The 18,264-nt window shown below is 57.2% G+C and overlaps 2 protein-coding genes across 3 annotated transcripts in view; one reads left to right on the top strand and one right to left on the bottom strand.

Moving 5' to 3' along the window:
- The first annotated feature begins 7,191 nt into the window (after window positions 1–7,191).
- KCNK15 (potassium two pore domain channel subfamily K member 15) lies at window positions 7,192–12,152 on the top strand. Its single transcript, XM_025998385.2, has 2 exons — window positions 7,192–7,495; window positions 11,390–12,152. The coding sequence occupies exons 1-2, from the start codon at window positions 7,213–7,215 to the stop codon at window positions 12,100–12,102; spliced, it is 996 nt and encodes a 331-aa protein (XP_025854170.2). The 5' UTR covers window positions 7,192–7,212; the 3' UTR covers window positions 12,103–12,152.
- Window positions 12,153–13,174: 1,022 nt separating this feature from the next.
- Window positions 13,175–18,264, bottom strand: part of RIMS4 (regulating synaptic membrane exocytosis 4) — a 63,291-nt gene continuing 58,201 nt past the window's right edge. For both annotated transcript variants that reach the window (XM_072735755.1, XM_072735754.1), the window contains exon 6: window positions 13,175–17,703. In XM_072735755.1, coding sequence (XP_072591856.1) covers window positions 17,485–17,703 — 219 coding nt within the window. In that variant the 3' untranslated portion in view covers window positions 13,175–17,484. The remainder of the gene's footprint in view (window positions 17,704–18,264) is intronic.

The raw sequence follows: 18,264 nt of genomic DNA, 5'->3' as shown, positions 1-18,264 counted from the left end.
CCTCTGTTCCCTCCCACAGAATAATGTTATAGATCGAAAGTTTGTGTACTCCTCACCCCCAAATTCATGTGTTGAAGTCCTAACCCTCAATGATGGTATCAGGAGGTAAGGTCAAGAGAGGGTGGAGCCCTTATGAATGGGATTGGTGCCCTTATAGGAAGAGGTATGAGAGGGTTTGCTTTCTCTGTCACCCAGGAAGAGGGCTTTCACCAAGAACCCGGCCATGCTGGCACCCTGATCTCAGACTTCCAGCCTCCATCACTGTGAGAAACAAGCCACTTAATCTATGGTATTCTGTTATAGCAGCCTGAGCGAAGACAAATGGCACATTTGCCAAGAATCTGTTGGGTTTGCTCCCAAACCAATTTGCACCGGCCACACTTGTTATTGTAACGATATTCCACAGGCTGGTGAAATATGAGTGCAAAAAGGAAGAGATTTGTTTTTATGAAATTCGCTAGAGATGAGTTGCTAAAAAATACTGTTGATTTAGGCATGGAAGAAACAATGACAAGACAGCCAGAAAAAAACTGCCACAAGAATCTAGAGAGATTCTGCACTCAAGCTGCTGCACAAGGTCTTCAAATCCTGTTCCGCTTGAAAGAAACCCAAATCGGAAACCAGAAGGCAGATTCTGTAGCTTATGTGAGAGGACAGGGTGAAAAGCCAATTAATAGCTCCACACTCAAAGATAAGAATGGCAAATGTTCAAGGTGTATGTCATTTAGAATAATTCCACGCTTTCGTTCACTAACCCTGGGCCCCACTGAGCTGGGTGTGTAGGCTTCCACAGGATTATGAGCCTCATCTTATAGGTGAATAAACTGAGGCCCAGCGTGATGGCAGCTAAATGATGGAGCCAAGACTCGAAAGCAGCCAGTCCGGTTGCAAAGTCTGTGCTGACTCCCTGTACCAGTGATGTCCAATGGAAGTTTCCATGATGATGGAGATGTTCTAACCTGTGCCTGACCCTGGCATGTGTGGCTAATGAGCAGGTGATATGGGCTGGTGTGACTGAAGAACTGAATTTTAAAACTGAATTGAATTTTAATTAATTTTTTAAAAGATTTCATTTATTCATGAAAGACACAGAGAGGCAGAGACACAGGCAGAGGGAGAAGCGAGCTTCCTGTGGGAAGCCCGATGCGGAACTTGATCCTAGGACCCCAGGATCATGACCTGATCCGAAGGCAGATGCTCAACCACTGAGCCACCCAGGTGCCCCAAATTTTAATTAATTTAAAGACAAATGGCCACCCACACAGGGCTAGTGGTTACAGAGCACAGAGCAGCTCTGTGCTACACTAACTTTAAGACCAGGCTTAAAGACCTGAGCATCGCAGGCTTTTTTAGGGTCTTTGCTTTGATCCTTTCCAGACAATGATATCTTCTCAAATCAAACCCTGCCCTCTTTGATTCAGATGTCTCTTGATCCCAATCCATTATGGTGACTGGGGGATGGGAGGACACTAGCAGGAAGAGAAGGGACAAGTCTATCAGCAATGGCTGAACCCCAAATGCCACGTGGCTATGACCACTATCCTGTGCTGACACTCCGCCACGCTCCTCAGGGCAGGGAAGCATTGCCTTTAGGAGCAAGAGCTTGCCTGCAGGACGGGAGGGCTCCTTCCCTCCTTGACTGTGTGATTTCCTCGTCACTGCAGCCCTTGGAGCCTTGGCTTCCTCCCCTGGGAGGTGGGATGAAAAGTGCCCAGTGTAAGGGTGACATGAAGTGACATCTGCTGGGCCCCTAGATCCCCACTTGGATCCTAGTCACTGACCAGTAAATGTCCTTCCAATTCACTCCAACCCTCAGGGTAACCCTCCTGCTCAGAGCAAAGATAGAGTGGAACCAAAGGAGGTGGGGATGGAGAGAGAGAAATGGTTCTTTTAAAAAAACAATTTTATTGTGAAAATTCTTAACCATACATGAAAGGACACAGAATGGTTTAACAACTCCCCATACTCCCATCAGTTCATTTTAAAAATTATTAACCAGAGTAAAGGTTTCAGTTTTTATTTTTTAAAAGATTTGTATTTATTTATTCATGAGAGAGAGGCAGAGGGAGAGGCAGGCTCCCTGCAGGGAGCCCAACATGGGACTCGATCCCAGGACCCTAGTATCACGACCCGAGCTGAAGGCAAACACTCCACCGCTGAGCCACCTGGATGTCCCCAGAGTAAAGGTTTTATTATCTCCATTAACCCAAAGATAACCATCCTTCGGAAAGTGAAGAACTCCCAGAGGCTCCAACTGAATGGCCACAAACTCATGTTGGGAATCCTTTGGGCGGCTCTGGTGGGTCCCAACAGTCAGAGACAGGGTCATGCTCAGACAGCTATGGCTTATCCCCCAAATAGTATCTGCATCAGCCTGGGAACAATGGTGCCCCCCACACTGGGAAGGGCTATGGCGTTTCCCTGCTCCTAGCTTCCATTTTTCTGGGTCCCTCAAACTATACAGTTTGTCTTCCAGTGCCTGGAAGATTCTGCAAGAACCCCAGATTCTACCTATAATGTTCTTTAAATTAGCAAGAGGCAGCTTTTTATTTCTTGCAGCCCAGATTCCTTAAATGATACTCAGGCTGCAGAAAGGTTACAGCTGTCATCTTCAAGGAGCTGGTACCTGAAGCCAAAATAATCCATTCTTTTAGGACATAGACGGGAGAGAGATCTTATCAGGAAAAACACCTGGTTCTCTCTGGGCTTCTGGAAAATTACTGAACTATATTTTAACTCTAAAAAATCAATCCTTTCAGATCCCAGGAGGCCTGAGGAATAAGCAGTGCGGAAAAGGAAAAGAAAAAATTAATTTGGCATAAGGGGTACTAGCATTTGCTAGGCACCTACTCTGTGCTGAGTGCTCCTTCACACTTTCATCTAATCTTCACAGAAGTACTGGGAGTCCGATACCTTCATGCCCATGTCACAGATGAGGAAACTGAGGCTCGATGGCGAAGTCGCTTGTCCAAGAGTGCAAGGCTCACTGAGTGAGGTCTGGCTCACTCAGAAATTCATGTTCTTTCTTACCTTCTGCCCCACCCTGCACCACCTTACGTGACAGCCACTTGTCACTCTCCCAGCCTGCATCTTCTCTTGGACACGGGAATGGCAAGGCCTGCCTGGCTCACAAAGCGTTCAGAAGGTTCTAGACTCATAAGGGATGTGGAATGCTTTGAAAGGCACCCAGGATCCAGCTGGGGGCTGGGACACCTTCCTCGTTGTCCTCAAAGAGGATCCTGGAAGAGGATCCAAGGCCTTGTGGAGGGGCTACGCATATGGCTCTGGCATGAAGGGACAGAGGAAAATCACTGGGTCCCCTGAGGTCCCCAAAGGAGGGAAGGGGGGGAGGCCAAGGGAGGGGCAGCTGAAGGGGGTGCCTCGGAGTGCTGCTGTTTTGGGTGACTGCTCAGCTGACAGTTTTGCAAGCTGAGAAATACACATACACAAACTCTGACCTCCTCTGGCTTAAAATAGAGCTGCTGAACCCAAAACGCCAAGCACAGGGCAGAGTCACCTGCCTGGCAGGGCCAGACAGCTCCCCCAGGGCCCCAGTAAAACCCAGCCCCAGCGGGCACACCTGACAAAGCACCGCTCAGCTGTGTGTCACAGGGGCCTCACGACGGTGGGGGTGGCCAGCGAGCCAGGGCTTCTCAGCTCCATCCTAGAGACGAGGAAGCTGGAGCCTGGAGGGGCTGTGGGAGGGTGATGGAGACGGGGGCACGATGCCTGACGAAGCCGTGGGTATAGTGACCTTAGGGACCACACAGCCCCAAGTTCAAGTCCTAGCTCAGCCGCTGCCTGGCTGTGAGGACCTGGCAGGCGGGGCGTCTTCTCTTCTGTGCCTTGGTTCCCCGCACTGGAAAGCGAGCGCTCCGTTAGTCATGTCTGTGAATATGCCTAGCACAGACATGTGCTTCCAGAAAAAGAATTCTTGACATCTGCAGGCAGGCAGGCAGGCAGGCAGGCAGTTGTACAGAGGGAGCAAACGAGGCTACTGCTAGCGGGCACCTGGGAAGTGACACACATTATCTTTCATGATCCTCCCCGTGGTCTTGTGAGGTGGGCATTATTATCACCTGGGTTTCTCCGAGGGGGAAACCAAGTCCAGAGAGATGTCCTCCCCACATTCACCCACCTAGACAGGAGAGGAGCTGGAATATGAGCCCAGGCCTCGTTGACTCCAGCTTGTCAGTGGCCAGGACTCGTTAACTGTCCCCAGAAAGCTCTTTTCAGAAAATCATGGTGCTCCCCCCCCCCCGACCCCGCCGAAGCTGTGGCCCAGGCTCCTGCTCCTCTGGAGGCTGGGCAGGAACCAGAAAAGAAAATTTGCTGATGCCACTATTGCAAATGAGGCTTTCTGAGCCACCGAGATGCAGTCTGGCTTCCCACGGGAACAAGGGGTGCGAGGCCCCCGATTCAGCCCCAGAACTGAGTTCCAGACCCACGCTATAATGTCTCTGCGGGCCCGGGGCGTTCACTCGCTTGTGATATTTGAAACGGTGGCTAACACTTCTAGATGAGTCCTCAGGGCCAGATGCTACTTTTAGCGCTTCCTGCCTATGGGCTCCTCCGTCCTCACAACCACTGAAGTCACTCCCAGCTGCTGCTCAAAGAAACGATAGCAAATGTAGCGGCTTGAACAACACAAGTGTGCATCTCCCACTCCCGTAGGATGGAGGGCTACACAGGTGGCACTGGCCTGAAACTGAGGTGTCGGTGGGACTGCATTCCCTTCTGGAGGCTCTAGGGAGGCATCGCCTTGCCTTTTCCAGATTCTAGAAGTCACCTGCTCTCCTTGGCTTGTGGCCCCTTTGTCTCCATCTTCAAAGCCAGCAATGTCGGGCCAAATCCTTCTCATTATCTCTTTGGTTGTCCCTCTTCTGCCTCGGTGTCCACGTATAAGGACCCTTGTGATGCCCCCTGGCCCACCCAGATAGTCCAGGATAACTTCCTGTCACCAGGTCAGCTGATTAGCAACCTCCACTCCACCTGCACCCCTCATCTCTGCTGTGCATCCTAACCTATTTATAGGTTCCAGGGAAAGAACGTGGGCATCTTTGCAGGGGTGGTGCACAGCACCTTATGAAACAAGAACTTTGCTAACCCTGTTTTACCAGGGGATGAGGGGGAACTGAGACATCCCAAGTTTGTACGGCGGTAAGCAGCAGAGGTGGGATATGAACCCAGGCAGTCATGGTGCAGAGTCCCTGCTCTCAACTTCTCCAGGCTGCTGCTGGTCATCTGTCCACAGTCACCGGGTGTGTGCTGTGCCAGATCTGGGTGCTGGGGACAGAGAGGTGACCAGGGGAGGCTCCCTGTCCTCAGGAGGAACACAGGTATGGGATGTGAGGATCACAATGCAGTGGGATGAAGGCAAGATGGCAGGAGCTCAGAGGCCTCTGGCAGCACAGAGGACGGCCACCTGCGGAGGGGCCAGGGAAGGACGCATCCAATAAACTGGGAGCTAAAGGATGTAGCCATGCCTACAGCGTAAGGAGACTGTCATGATAAAATGCATTGATACTTGCAAAGTGCTTCATCCTGGCAGGCATTCAGTAAATGTGGGCTGGTGAGTGTGATGGGAAGGGGACTGTTTTAAGCAAAGCAATTTTGTGCAAGGAGCTGATAGTTCAGTGTGGCTGAAGCAAAGCAAAACAAAACAAAATCACAAAGGGACTGTAGGGGGAGAGGCTGGAGTAGGGATTGGGGGAGACGGGACGCGTGCCAAGGCTGCAGCAGAGTCCAGGCCACGTAGATGCTCTGGACACCTGCAGGAGAGGCTGCCCGGGGCTTGCCCAGAATCCCCACAAAGACCCACCCTGGACTCTGAAATGAGTCTCACCTCAGTGCAGGGCAGCAGGAGTGGATTCCTTGGGGAGTGAGGTCGATGGAAGGCTTCCCAAGCACCCAGCTGTTCAGGCCAAAGACCCAGGCATCATCTCGAGTCCCCCTTTGCCCTCCAGATCGGGCCCATCAGCAGGGGCTCCTGCTCCATGCATCAGGGTAACACCAGCTGGGGTAACGGACTGCCCCCATAGCCTCGGGGCTCCACACAACAGGAGCTCAGAATCGGTGCTCCTGGTCATTCGGGCACCCGGGCTCCTTCCACCTGTGGCTGTGCCCTCTCCTAAAGACTCCACCTCTCTGCATTCAGTCTGCAAGTGGGGGAGAGAGAGGTAGAGCATGGCACGGGGAGGGCCAGGCCTGGAAGTTGACATAGGTCACTTGTGCCCACATGCTGTTGGCAACAGTTGTAAGTGCAAGGGAGGCTGGGACATGTGGCTGGGCGTGTGTGCCCAGCTCCAGCTCCCCACCCCATCTCAGATCCATGGGCTTCTCCGCACCTCCGTCCCTGCCACCCACCACCACCACCATGCACGTGGACGACGAGGGTCTCCTACATAGCCTCACTCTTAGCCACTACCCCTTTCCCACAGGACAGCCAGGATGCTCTCAAAAAAAAAAAAAGTCAATCTGATCACTGGCATGTGTTTTCTGGATACAGCCTTTCTGGTCTAAGGGACTTTAAGACCCTGTGTGAAGTTGCCACCCTACTGTCCTTCTGCTCCCTGCTGCTCCAGCCCCAGCAGGCCAATTCCCCAGCCACGCTGGTTCTCTGCTATGGGACTTGCACCTGCTGCCTGGACCCTCCCTCCCAGTCACTCTCAGGGAGCCCTTTCCCACCACCTCCGCCAGCGTGCCCCCCAGGAACGGTTTCCCTTCTGTCTCCCACCTGTCTCCCACCGTGTGTCTGTTAGACAACCCTCCTTCCTAGGATACCAGCTCTGCGGACCCCAAGAAGCTTGTTTGCCCCAGTCGGCGCTCAGTAAAGTTTTGTTGGATGATTGAACAAATGAATGACTGGCCCAAGGTCCCAGCACCATAGTGGTGGGGACCGGACACCTGCAGACCCGGGCTTCGGGCGCTCGCCCCAAGTGTCACTGCGGGCAGACACCTGCGCCCCGAGCAGGTGTTGGGAGGGGACTGCGGGGGGCAGGAGGAGCCCGCAAGGCGCTCCGCGCACCCCGCTCCCCGAGGCCCCGCCTCCACCCCCCACCCCCGCGCCCGGCCGCCCGCAGCCCGCAGCCCGCTCCGGCCGCGCGCGCGGGGCGCGGGGCGCGGGGCGCGGGGCGCGGGGCGCGGGGCGCGGGGCGCGGGGCGGCCGTCGGGGCGCACGGCCGGGCCGGGGCGCGGGCCCGCGGCGCCGCCATGAGGAAGCAGAGCGTGCGCACGGCCGCGCTCGTCCTGTGCATCCTGTCCTACCTGCTGGTGGGCGCCGCCGTCTTCGACGCGCTCGAGTCCGAGGCGGAGCGCGGCCGGCAGCGGCTGCTGGCCCAGAAGCGCGGCGAGCTCCGGAGGAAGTACGGCTTCTCGGCCGAGGACGACCGCGAGCTGGAGCGCCTGGCGCGGCAGGCCGAGCCGCACCGCGCCGGCCGCCAGTGGAAGTTCGCCGGCTCCTTCTACTTCGCCATCACCGTCATCACCACCATCGGTGAGCGGCCCCGCGCGGCCCGCGACGCCCCCTGCCCTGCCCCGGCCCGGCTGGGGGCTTTGGGCCGGTGCTCGGCGGAGGCGCACGCGGGCGGGCCGGGAGGAGGCAGGGGCCCAGGCCGGCGCGCAGGTGGCACGCGGGGTGCCGCGGCCACCTCGGGGGGGACCGTGGAGCGGGCGGCGCGCAGTGGCCGCAGGTGGAGGCTTCCCGGCCCGGCCGCCCCGCCCTCGCCGCGTGACCTCAGGCGAGCTGCTTAACCTCCTGAGCCTCACCTTTCCCCTCTGTAAAATGGAGCTTGCGCATAGGCCTGGTCTCAGGGCTGCGCTAAGATCATCATTGCCAAGGGGCTAACGGCTGCAGAAAGTTTTAGCGCAGGGTCTGACACATAGAAAGCGCTGAAAAGGAGAGATGGAGTTTTGTATTATAATTATGCTGCTACTCCCTGAGAACGGGATCCAGTCTGTCTTAGTCACTGCAGTGTACCCAGCCTAGCGCATAGTAGACACTCAATAAATATTTGTGGAAGGGATGACTGATTATCACAAGCTTTGGACCTCACCCTCGGGGATCCAGAGCAGTTTCTCTGCAGCATCTGGACCTCAGCCGTTGCCATGGCTACCGTCTGGCTGGTACCTGCTGAGCTGAAGCCTGGGGAAGCAGGAATGGAGAGGAGCAGGCTCTGCAGGGCTCCAGGCCCGGTGTCAGCTGCTTCCCGGGTCCCAGCTGTGGATGTCTAGGCACACACACCACCCACCCCCCCACCCCGCGCCCTGCCCCAGGGCTTGGATCACCACTCTGAGCATTGGAGAAAGTTTTTTTCATAATGCCCCAGCAAGTGAGCGTGAGCTGTGGGTTAAGAACCTGGCAGTTACATAGCCCAGACTTCTGTTCTCATCTCTGTCACCTCCTGTCTTCTCTGGCAATTGGATGTACCTCTCTGAGTCCTAGTTTTCTCGACTGCAAATGCAGTTCTTGCTACCTCCCTGGGTGGTTGCCAGGTTTAAATGAGGTCAAGTGTGTAAAATGCTTGGCACGGTGCCTGAGGCTAATTAGGCACTATTAATTAGTAATAATAACAATTCATTGTTTGCCAGCTGTGGGCCCAGCTCCCATTTAGCCCTTTATGCCTCCTGTCAACATGGGCACCTCTGCTTCCCTACCTGGGCTCATGCTTCACTCCCTGTTGCCATGCCAGCGGGTGGGACCCCATCCACCTCTTTTCTGCCCACCCCCACACTATCCGGAGGCCTTTGATCTTCTCTGCTGGCAGCTCCTCTCTGGCATTTGGGAGCCTGGGGAAAGGGACTCAGTGGAAACAACCGGAGTATTGCCTTTTCTGGCCACCTGGGGGCGCCAGCTCGTGCCGTGTGATCGGGCTGCATAAGCCAGCCTTGCAGAGAGCTGGTCGCCAGAACTCAGGAGCTAGAGTTCTGTGTGGATGAGAGAGGCCCTGAGCAGCTGTGGAGGAGAGTGGTTAATGGCTCAGGCCCTGGGATCTTGGGGCAGCTCCTCGCTCTGAGCCTTGGTTCCTCCTCTGCAAAATGGGGATCATAATATCATCTCCTACAGTTATGGGGGGGGGGGTTACAATAATCTCTGTAGAGTACCTAGCATGCTTAGTTATTACCATCATTCGCTTCACTCTGTCAAAGCCTGACATAGCCCCAAACAGCTGGAAACAGCACTGCCCGGCACCTGACTGCCAAAGAGGCTCCTCTGTCTCACACTCAGCACTCCCTTCGGTTAGATTTGATTACTGATGAGGAGGAGGAGAATTAATTATTAAACTTTCATTGAACCCTTAGTCTGTGTCCAGCTCTGTTCAGGACGCTGGTGACTAGGGACACAGGGAAGTGATTGGCATGGTCTCTGGCCTCAAGGACCTCACAGTCTAGTGGTGGTGGAGCTCCCCCAATAACAGATGGAGACAAACTGACATGAGGAGGCATGGGTCTTTAAAACATGTACTGTGTTGATATTTTGAATAAATTATACATGCACACAGCACACACTCCACGGGCTACAGAAGAGGGGAGAATGAAAAGGGAGTCTCCGTCTCACCCGGTCCCTCAACCCATAAATTCCCTGGATTTCCCTGGATTAAATATAGTCATCAGTTTTTTGTGCATCCTTCCAGATATATTCTCTGCCCATGTATTCCTTTAAAACACTTCCATTATATAGACATTAGGTTGTACCCACTGTTTTTTGTCTCTCGCTTTTTTTCACCTGATATTTTTTGGTGATTTAAAAAAAAATCCCTAAAAAGCTGTGTCACCTTGGGGTGCCTGGATGGCTCAGTCAATTAAGTGTTGGACTCTTGATCTCAGCTCAGATCTTGATCTCAGGGTCATGAGTTTGAACCCTGTATTCCAGCCTACTTAAAAAAGAAAAGAAAAGAAAAAAAAAAGCTGTGTCATCTTTTCCGTGGCTGTAGAATGGGGGTTTTCGACCTTGGCACTATTGACGTATTGGACTGGGTAACTCTGTTGCAGGGCTGGCCTGTGCATCATGGGATGTTTAGCAGCGTCCTTGGTCTCTCTGCCCCCTAGAAGGCAATAGCACACAGCCACCACCTCCCAGTTGTGACAACCAGAAGTGTCTCTAGCCATTGGCAAATGTCCCCCTGGAGGACAAAATTATTCCTGGTTGGAGCCACTGCTATGGAGGGCTCTGTCATTCGGTGGGCACCGTGAGTTATTGCACCAGACCCTTCTTGATGGACTCTTGGGTTGTTTTCACCATAAGCAGCGGTGCTTCAGTGATGACCCACATGCCTACCACACTTTGCACACATGTGTGTCTTGGAGGACTAACTTGCTAACTGTGGAACTGCACGACCCAAGGGTTTGTACATTTACACTTTGGCAGATGGTGCCCATTTGCTAGAGGAGGCGTATTCTCTTGGGCAAAGGCTCACCTGACTTTCCTGGGTTATGGACTCCTTTGAGAAAGCCATGAAAGTCTTCACTGCTCTCGCCAGGAATGCTCATTCCCTGCTGATGGCACAGTGGTCCAGGATTCAAGGAAGCCCACTCCTGTGTAGGTCCCCTGTGACAGTGAAGAATTGCTACACCAGACTGAAGAAATGCTTAGTGAGGGATGTGGGAAGAAGTGGGCTAGGGGGAGTGGGGAAAAGGGATCCAGGGGAGGGAAGAATCATGAGAAGAGGCATGTGGAGGTGGGGTGTGCTGGTTGGGGAAGCAACATGGGGTGAGGCTGGACAGGTTGGGGGGTGGGAGTCAGACGCCTCGTGAGAACTGGTGGGTGCTTTACCCTGTGGGTACTGGGGCATCATGGAAGATTTTGCTTTTTAAATCAGGGCATCATTTACACACAGTGAAACGCACCATTTTCCAGTGTAGCAGCCTTCTGCAGAGTTTTGACAAATGAGGGCCTGTCAGGCAACTGCAGCCACCACCAAGGCCTAGTAGGCTTCCATCACCCCCGAATTTGCCTTGCCTCTTTCTGGTTAACCCCTCCTCCATCCACAAGGACTGGCAACCACAGATCTGCCCTCTGTCCCCACAGTTTTGCCAGAATGTTTCCAGAATGTCATTTCAACCGAACGGTGCAGTATGTAGTCTTTTGAGCTTGGCTGACGCAGCTGAGATCCACCCTTTGCTGGGCAGGTAACCCTCTTGGTGCCTTTTCTGTTCCTGAACAGATGCACTGGGTGGATGTTCCGCAGGTTCTTTGCCCGCCCCCCCCCCCCCCCCACCGAGGGAGGGACGGTGGGTTGTTGACAGTTTGGGGCGATTAGGGATAGCGCGCGAGGTCCCGAGGCGGGGAGTGACCTAGTTAGGAGCAGCAGCTTCGGGGAGGCTGCGCCGGGGATGGAGCGGGGCAGGGCGGCCGCGGCGGGCGCTCACCGCTCCCCTCCTCTCCCTCCAGGGTACGGCCACGCCGCGCCGGGCACGGACTCGGGCAAGGTCTTCTGCATGTTCTATGCGCTCCTGGGCATCCCCCTGACGCTGGTCACCTTCCAGAGCCTGGGCGAGCGCCTGAACGCGCTGGTGCGGCGCCTCCTGCTGGCGGCCAAGCGCTGCCTGGGCCTGCGGCGGCCGCGCGTGTCCCCCGAGAACATGGTGGTGGCCGGGCTGCTGGGGTGCGCCGCCACCCTGGCCCTCGGGGCCGCCGCCTTCGCGCACTTCGAGGGCTGGACCTTCTTCCACGCCTACTACTACTGCTTCATCACCCTCACCACCATCGGCTTCGGCGACTTCGTGGCGCTGCAGAGCGACGAGGCGCTGCAGAGGAAGCCGCCCTACGTGGCCTTCAGCTTCCTCTACATCCTCCTGGGGCTCACGGTCATCGGCGCCTTCCTCAACCTCGTGGTCCTGCGCTTCCTGGCGGCCAGCGCCGAGGCGCCCGAGCGCGCCGCCCGCCGCCCCGGCCCGCCCCGCGCGGGGGCGCCCGAGAGCCGCGGCCGCTCCCCGCCCCGCCGCCCCCGGGCCCGCGCCCGCGGCTCCGCCTCGGTCTCCTCCCGCGCGCAGCGGCCGCAGCCCGGGGCCCGCGACAACCTGGGCTTCTCGCCTCCCTCGAGCCCCGGGGCCGTGGGCGGCGGCGCGGCGGGCAGGCCCCCGGCCCGGCGGAAGTCCATCTGACGGGCGGCCCGGCCCTGGCCGCGGCCCCGGGGTCACCGGTCAGCACCCCCCCACCCGGGACTTGGGCGGGGTGAGCGGGGTGGCCAGCCCCCCCCTCTCCAAAATCAGAGTAAAGCCCCAGCGTAAGCCCAGACTCTCCCACCCCGGAGGTGCGAATCCCTGGTGGTCCCCGTGTTGTGAGAAGAGGCAGGTTCTCCGAGGTGCGGGGAAACGCGCGGCTTTCGACGGGGGCCCCGGGCAGGTGAGGCCAGACGCGGCCCCGGGCAGGTGAGGCCAAACTCGAGCCCCTAGCAGGTGAGGCCAGACGCTGGCCCCGGGCAGGTGAGGCCAGACGCTGGCCCCAGGCAGGTGAGGCCAGACGCGGCCCGAGCAGGTGAGGCCAGATGGGGCCCTGAACAGGTGAGGCCAGACGCGGGCCCCTAGCAGGTGAGGCCAGACGCGGCCCCGGGCAGGTGAGGCCAGACGCGGCCCCGGGCAGGTGAGGCCAGACGCGGCCCCGGGCAGGTGAGGCCAGCCGAGGCCAGCCGCTCACCCCAGGAGGAGCCTGAGAGGCGTCGGGCCTCGGGGAAGCATGTCCTGCCCAGTGCGGAGGGGTGGGCAGATCTGCACTGCTTAAAGCCTGTCTCTGGCCCACGCATGAATGAAGCACGCAGCCTCCTCCTCTGGGCCCCGTCCCCCACAGTCTGATACTCTGTCCTTGGCCAGTGCCGCCTCAGATGAGAGCGGGCCTTGCTGACACCCGCATCCCTGGGGCACCGGATGCAGCAGCATGCCCTGGGAGGGGCCCTCGTCTGGCGGCAACTGCGAGATCCGGGTCCTGCCAACTGCCCACCATGTGACCTTGGGGACTGTCATCTCCGACCTGGGCTTCGGTTTCCACGGCTGTAATAGGGCTGCGGTTCACCTGGAATCCGGCTCCCCACCCCGCTGCATCTCTGGAAGGGTCACGTGCCCTGCCCCCTACGATGCCCATGGTGGCCACGCTGGCTTCCTGTAGCACTCTGCTCCTCCAAACACCAACTCCCCTTGGCTTCCCGGACAGAACTCTCCATACAAAGCAGAGCCAGCCAGGTTAGAAAAGCCAAAAACTTTTAATTTTCAACATGAGCTACATGGTCATGAACACAATGCAACATGGCCCACTCCAACCCAGGCCTCCCCCCGCCCCAGGGAAACCCTCCCTCCCCAAGGTCCCGAGCAGCTCCTGCTCCCGGAGAGGGAGTGAGGGAAAAAAATGGGTGGATGGAAAGGCCCCCAGCCCATGGACCCGGGGTCTGGCCTCCCTGCTGCTCATTCAGGAGGCAGCCAGGGAGTGAAGGGGTTCCAGATGTCAAGCCTGAGGCCCCGGGTTCGAGTCTCCACTTCGCCCTCACAGAAGCTAGGAGTACAATGGACACGGTCCGCCTCCCCCCACAGGGTTGGTGAGTCAGATGAGCTCATGGACATGGCGGCTTTCCATCCACTCTTAGGTGCTGCTGTACAGACAAGGGGCCCTCCCAGAGAGCCAAGGGAATCATTACAGGGGAATGTGGGGGGGCTTGCTCCCCTGGGCCTGGCACAGTGCTGCTGCTCAATAAATAAATGCAGGTGGCCTTGCCTGACGCAACAGCTGTGCTCCAAGGTGGGGGTGGGGGGGCTCGGCGCCGCCTCTGGACACAGGTGCCCAGGAGCTCCTGGTTTAAGGAACTGGATGGTGAATCAGCTTGTAAAGTGCGTAACCACCCCTTAAACTACCTGCCTCACCTCCTCACATCACTCTGAACTGCTGCAGAACTGAGTTCTAGTCCCGGCTCCACCATGAACCCACAGTGGGACCTTTGAAGGTACCTTCCCCCCCAGGGCCTCAGCTCCCTCCTCTTTACAGTCGAGCTCCTAATACTGATCCCCTCTACTGCCAGGGGCTCTACTGAGGTTGTACGTGACAGTGACGTAAAAGCACTATAGGAAGGCCCGATCTTGTTACAGCTAAAGATCTTGTGAGGCTTTCCCTAAGAGGAGCTGTGCCACGGCCACCTCATTCCCACACAGCCCTAGATGGGAAGGGGTGCTTCTCATCTCCCTCACGTTGGTCCTATGGGGTTATGACCCCCTCAGTGGGAGCCCCTACCTGGACACTGAGACCTGAACCAAACCCTGTGCACCCTCAGTCAGCTGGGCCAGGCCTCAAGAGAGCAAAGTCTCTCTGGCAATTCTCTCCCCCAGACCTGGGCCCACAGAGATGGAATCACACAGGCTGGGGGCCCCACAGCTTAAAGACCACAAGTACCTATCATGGCAGGTGTGCCCGGGGAAGTGGCTTCCTGTCCCAGGGAGGAGGGAAGCAGGACAGAGCCCCTGTCTTGTCTGTGGCAACTCTGCTGAAGGGTCTTGGGCAAGTCACTTCCTGACTCTGGGCTTTAACTGCCTCACCTCTCAGATGGGCTACAATTTGCCCTGCCCATCTTTTCTGGGCCACTGGAAATCTCTACAGAGAGAAGGGGGGAGGAAGTGTCGTGGGAAATGCAGCCCCACTGGTCCTGCTCTGGCTCAGCCTCAGGTGGGGGGAGGCCCAGGCTGGGGGTGCCACTGAACTCACAGGCGACCCCAGAGGCAGGCCTCGGTCCTCATCTATAAAATGGACTTCGTGAATGGTCCCCGAGGCCCTCCCCCATGTGTACAGAAAGCAGATTGTGGCAAAGGGAAATGGAGGCTTCCTCCCACAGTAGCCTGTGACCTTTGGCCCAGTGATTGAAAAAAAAGAATCAGCCCCTAGTGACCCCAGCTCCTGGCTCCCAGCTCTCCACAATTCCACTTCTCAGCTACTCTCCAGATGGAGTACGAGCTGGCAAAAGATCAGACAGCAGTAGAGACAGGCTGGGTTTGAAGGTTCCCCAAAGCTAATGCTGAGAACTGCCACCCCCTCCCCCAAACCCCCATCTCTTGGTGAGGACAGACAGTGGTTCCCACACCAAATGGTCAGAGCCCCTTGGAAGCAGGGCACGTGCTCACAATGATGATACAAAGAAACAGGGCTCTAGCCCCCACCCCACCCCACCCGGAGGTGAACTGAGATTTCACAGAACAAACAAGAAAGTCATTGAGGGGGGCCCTCGGTGACCACCCCCAGGATGTTGTTATTGCTTTGGAGCGCGCTCTCTCTCTTTATAAAGGCTGTGCAGACCCCAGAGGGTAGGCTCGGGCGGGAGTGGGGGGCGCGGGGGCACCGGGGTCTCTCTCCCTCTGTGTGGGACAGCCAGGGTCTGCCCCCCGTCTTTGAAAAGCTACCCCTGGACCACCAGAGCAGGGACGGCTGGAGAGAGAAGGCGCTCTCCTGGCTCAAAATATTCCAAATGATGAGTAATAAACGAACAGCAGAGAAATCACACTGGTTAAAAAAAAAAACAAACAGGGGAGGGGCTGATTCTGGGCCTCAGATCTGAGGCCATCCAGAGCCCTGCTGCCTCCTGCCCCAGCCTCGGGATTCCACCCAGCACAATCCCAGGAAGCTTGGGCATCTCCGTCTCCCCTTCCCAGTGCAGCATGGGAAGTTCCATGGAGGCGGTATAACATCCAGAACTTTAAAGGCTCCCCAGGGCTTAGACAGGCGGAGGGAGGAGAAGGGAGAGAAAGGGAGGGAGATGAAGAGGGAGGAAGGGGTCCCAGGTGGAAGAAATTGCCTGGTCGATAGCCCGCAGTGAGACCAAGGACCAGGCGGGGCTGAACACCACTGGGCATTCCCAGTGGAAGATGACGTCGTCCCGTGGAGCCCAGGCCTCTCCACCAAGGCCCACAACCCTCCGGGGTCCTTCACAAATAAAACCAGTACCAAAGATAATGCATCAGAACATCTGAGTATAAGGGGCAGCTCCAGCTACAACCCTGGGGTAGGGGGTGTTGGGGAGGGAAGAGGAAGGGCTGGCCTCCCATGAACCAGGCTCCAGGCCCAGACCCAGACTAGTGAGGAGACAGCCGTCTCCTGGAATGTTCTGGTGCCTCCTCTCCACCCCCCGTCCTGGAACTCTGCAAGGACTATATGCAAGCTAAGAGCAGGCCCCAGGGCCTGGAACACTAACTCTACCCAGCTAAACTGGACTACGCCCTACACAGCAGGGACTGGGTAACAAGGGGTGGTGGGCTGCTGGGTGCCTCCCAGGGGAGGTGGCAGAAATGTGCTTCTATAAAGAGGGGCCAACCTGTGTCCTCCCAGCATGCAAAAGGGCTTCCAGAGGCCTCGGGGAGGGCCGGACCAGGAAGGCAGCTACCCAGGCCCACTTGAGAAGGAATCTCCTGATTCTTACACTCATGAGCCAAGGTAGTTGAGGCCGGGGCAGCGGGTTCTGCCCTTAGTACAGGATGGTTTGTTTAAAAAGACTAAAATAGGGAAGCTCTGTTGCCTCCCCAGACCCCTAGCCTGGAGGCAGAGGGGTAGACAAGAAGACCTTTGACCTCATCCAACGAGGAGGGCTTCTCCTATTTGGGAAACCCTTGCCTTGGCACCACCAGTCAGTCCCAATCCCAACTTTACTCAGGCTCCCTCTCCAGTCCGGCGTCCCCAAAATTCAGAGACGGTGAGTGCTCCAGACTTGGGGTTCTCGAAAGTCAGGGTCCCGCAGTTCTTCCACCAAAACACAGACGACCCAGTTCTTTCCAGTCCACTGTTTCCAAACTAGCTTGTTGCAGTCCCATGGAGCATGGCACCCTGGGGGGGTTCTGTGCCAGGCCCAGGGCACTGCCTCCTTTCCTTTGGTCCCTGCTGGACCCCCAAATTCCTAGAGCCACCGGAAGAGGGGCAGGCAGGAAGGGACAGACACGGACTCAGACACGCTGCGGCAAAGCTCCTTCCACAGGCAGGCGGAGGGAGGCCGAGCTCCTCTTCAAGTGGGAGGCTCTGGACCTCCCCGGAGCTGGCTCCGGATCCTTGCAGAGCTGCCCCATCGGCTCTGGGGCAGGAGTAGCTGCCTGAACCCGGTACCGCAGGAAAGACACTTGCTGGTAATTGGCACCATGGAGATGGCCGCTGGGTTCTGGACTTGGCTCCGGGCAGCGAGCTTCCGAGGAGGCAAAAAGGGGGAGCAGTCGGACAGTGTCTGGGACGGGAAGATGGTCTGCGCTGCCGCCTCAATCTTTTCCTTTCTCCGGATTGCAGCCACGTCCACCAGGTCGAGAACTGGCCAAGTCAAAAGTGCAGCCAATCCCGTTGGGAGAGGGAAGGTCTCAGGGGGTAGGAGGCAGAGAGGGGGTGAGGAGGGGCCCTGGGGGGGCAGGTTTCCCCATTCTGCTTCCCCGCTATGGGGGAGAACCCCATCCTCCTCTGTTCAATGTGCCCCTGGGCCTGGGGTCCCAGGTTGGGGCTGGGCATTCTCCAGGCCTTGTTGGGGAGCCCCCCCCCACCCCACCCCGGCCCTAAGATCGCTCGCCACAGGGCCCCACGGTGCTCTCGAGGGACAACTGGGACGCCTGCCGGAGCAGGGGCCCCGCGGCGGGGTCCACCATGGAGGAGGTGGGGAAGAGCTTGTACCAGCCCACGGCTAGGGTGGTCAAGTCCAGCTCCTCCAGCAGCACTCGAGCCACACCCATGAACTGCTTCCGCTCCATCCGCCCGTAGTTTCCCCATACGATCACCTGGGGGGCAAGAGACGCTGCGGTTCAAATCCTGCCAGTGTTGCTCACAGGTCACCCCCGCACCTACTCCATCTCTGAGTCCTGTGGATGCTACTGCCTTAGAATGCCCCAGGCCTGACCGCACTTTCCTGGCTCTGGTGCCACCATTATCGCTGGCCTGGACCACTGGCTTCCGGCCTCCCAGCTAGCCCTCTCCATTCCACCCTCCACATCCTCCATCTCTGAAGCCAAGCCTGGATGGCTGACCCTACATTGTGAGTCCCCTGCCTGGTCTGCCCGCCTCGAACCCCCACCTGGCCCCCTGCTTCCAGATCCTGGGAAACCCTCCACGTGAAACAAGTTTTAAAAGTGGCTGGTAGAGGTGCAGGTGCTAACTCCCTTCCTTTTCCCAACTGACTCCTCTACAGTGCCTTCCCTGCACTGTGGTCAGTACTCTCTCAGCATAGCCAGTTGGGTGATTCCAGTGGCTGCAGGACCCTCACGTGCTTGCTCTTCTGTATCTCCAGTTCTAACTCTGTCCCCTTCATGAAGGTGGGCTGGCTCGATCATTCCGTAGACCCT

The sequence above is a fragment of the Vulpes vulpes genome, chromosome 14 (genome assembly GCF_048418805.1).
Source record: "Vulpes vulpes isolate BD-2025 chromosome 14, VulVul3, whole genome shotgun sequence".
Taxonomy (NCBI): domain Eukaryota; kingdom Metazoa; phylum Chordata; class Mammalia; order Carnivora; family Canidae; genus Vulpes; species Vulpes vulpes.
The sequence above is the reverse complement of the archived record's forward strand: the minus strand, read 5'-3'. Positions and strand labels throughout refer to the sequence as shown.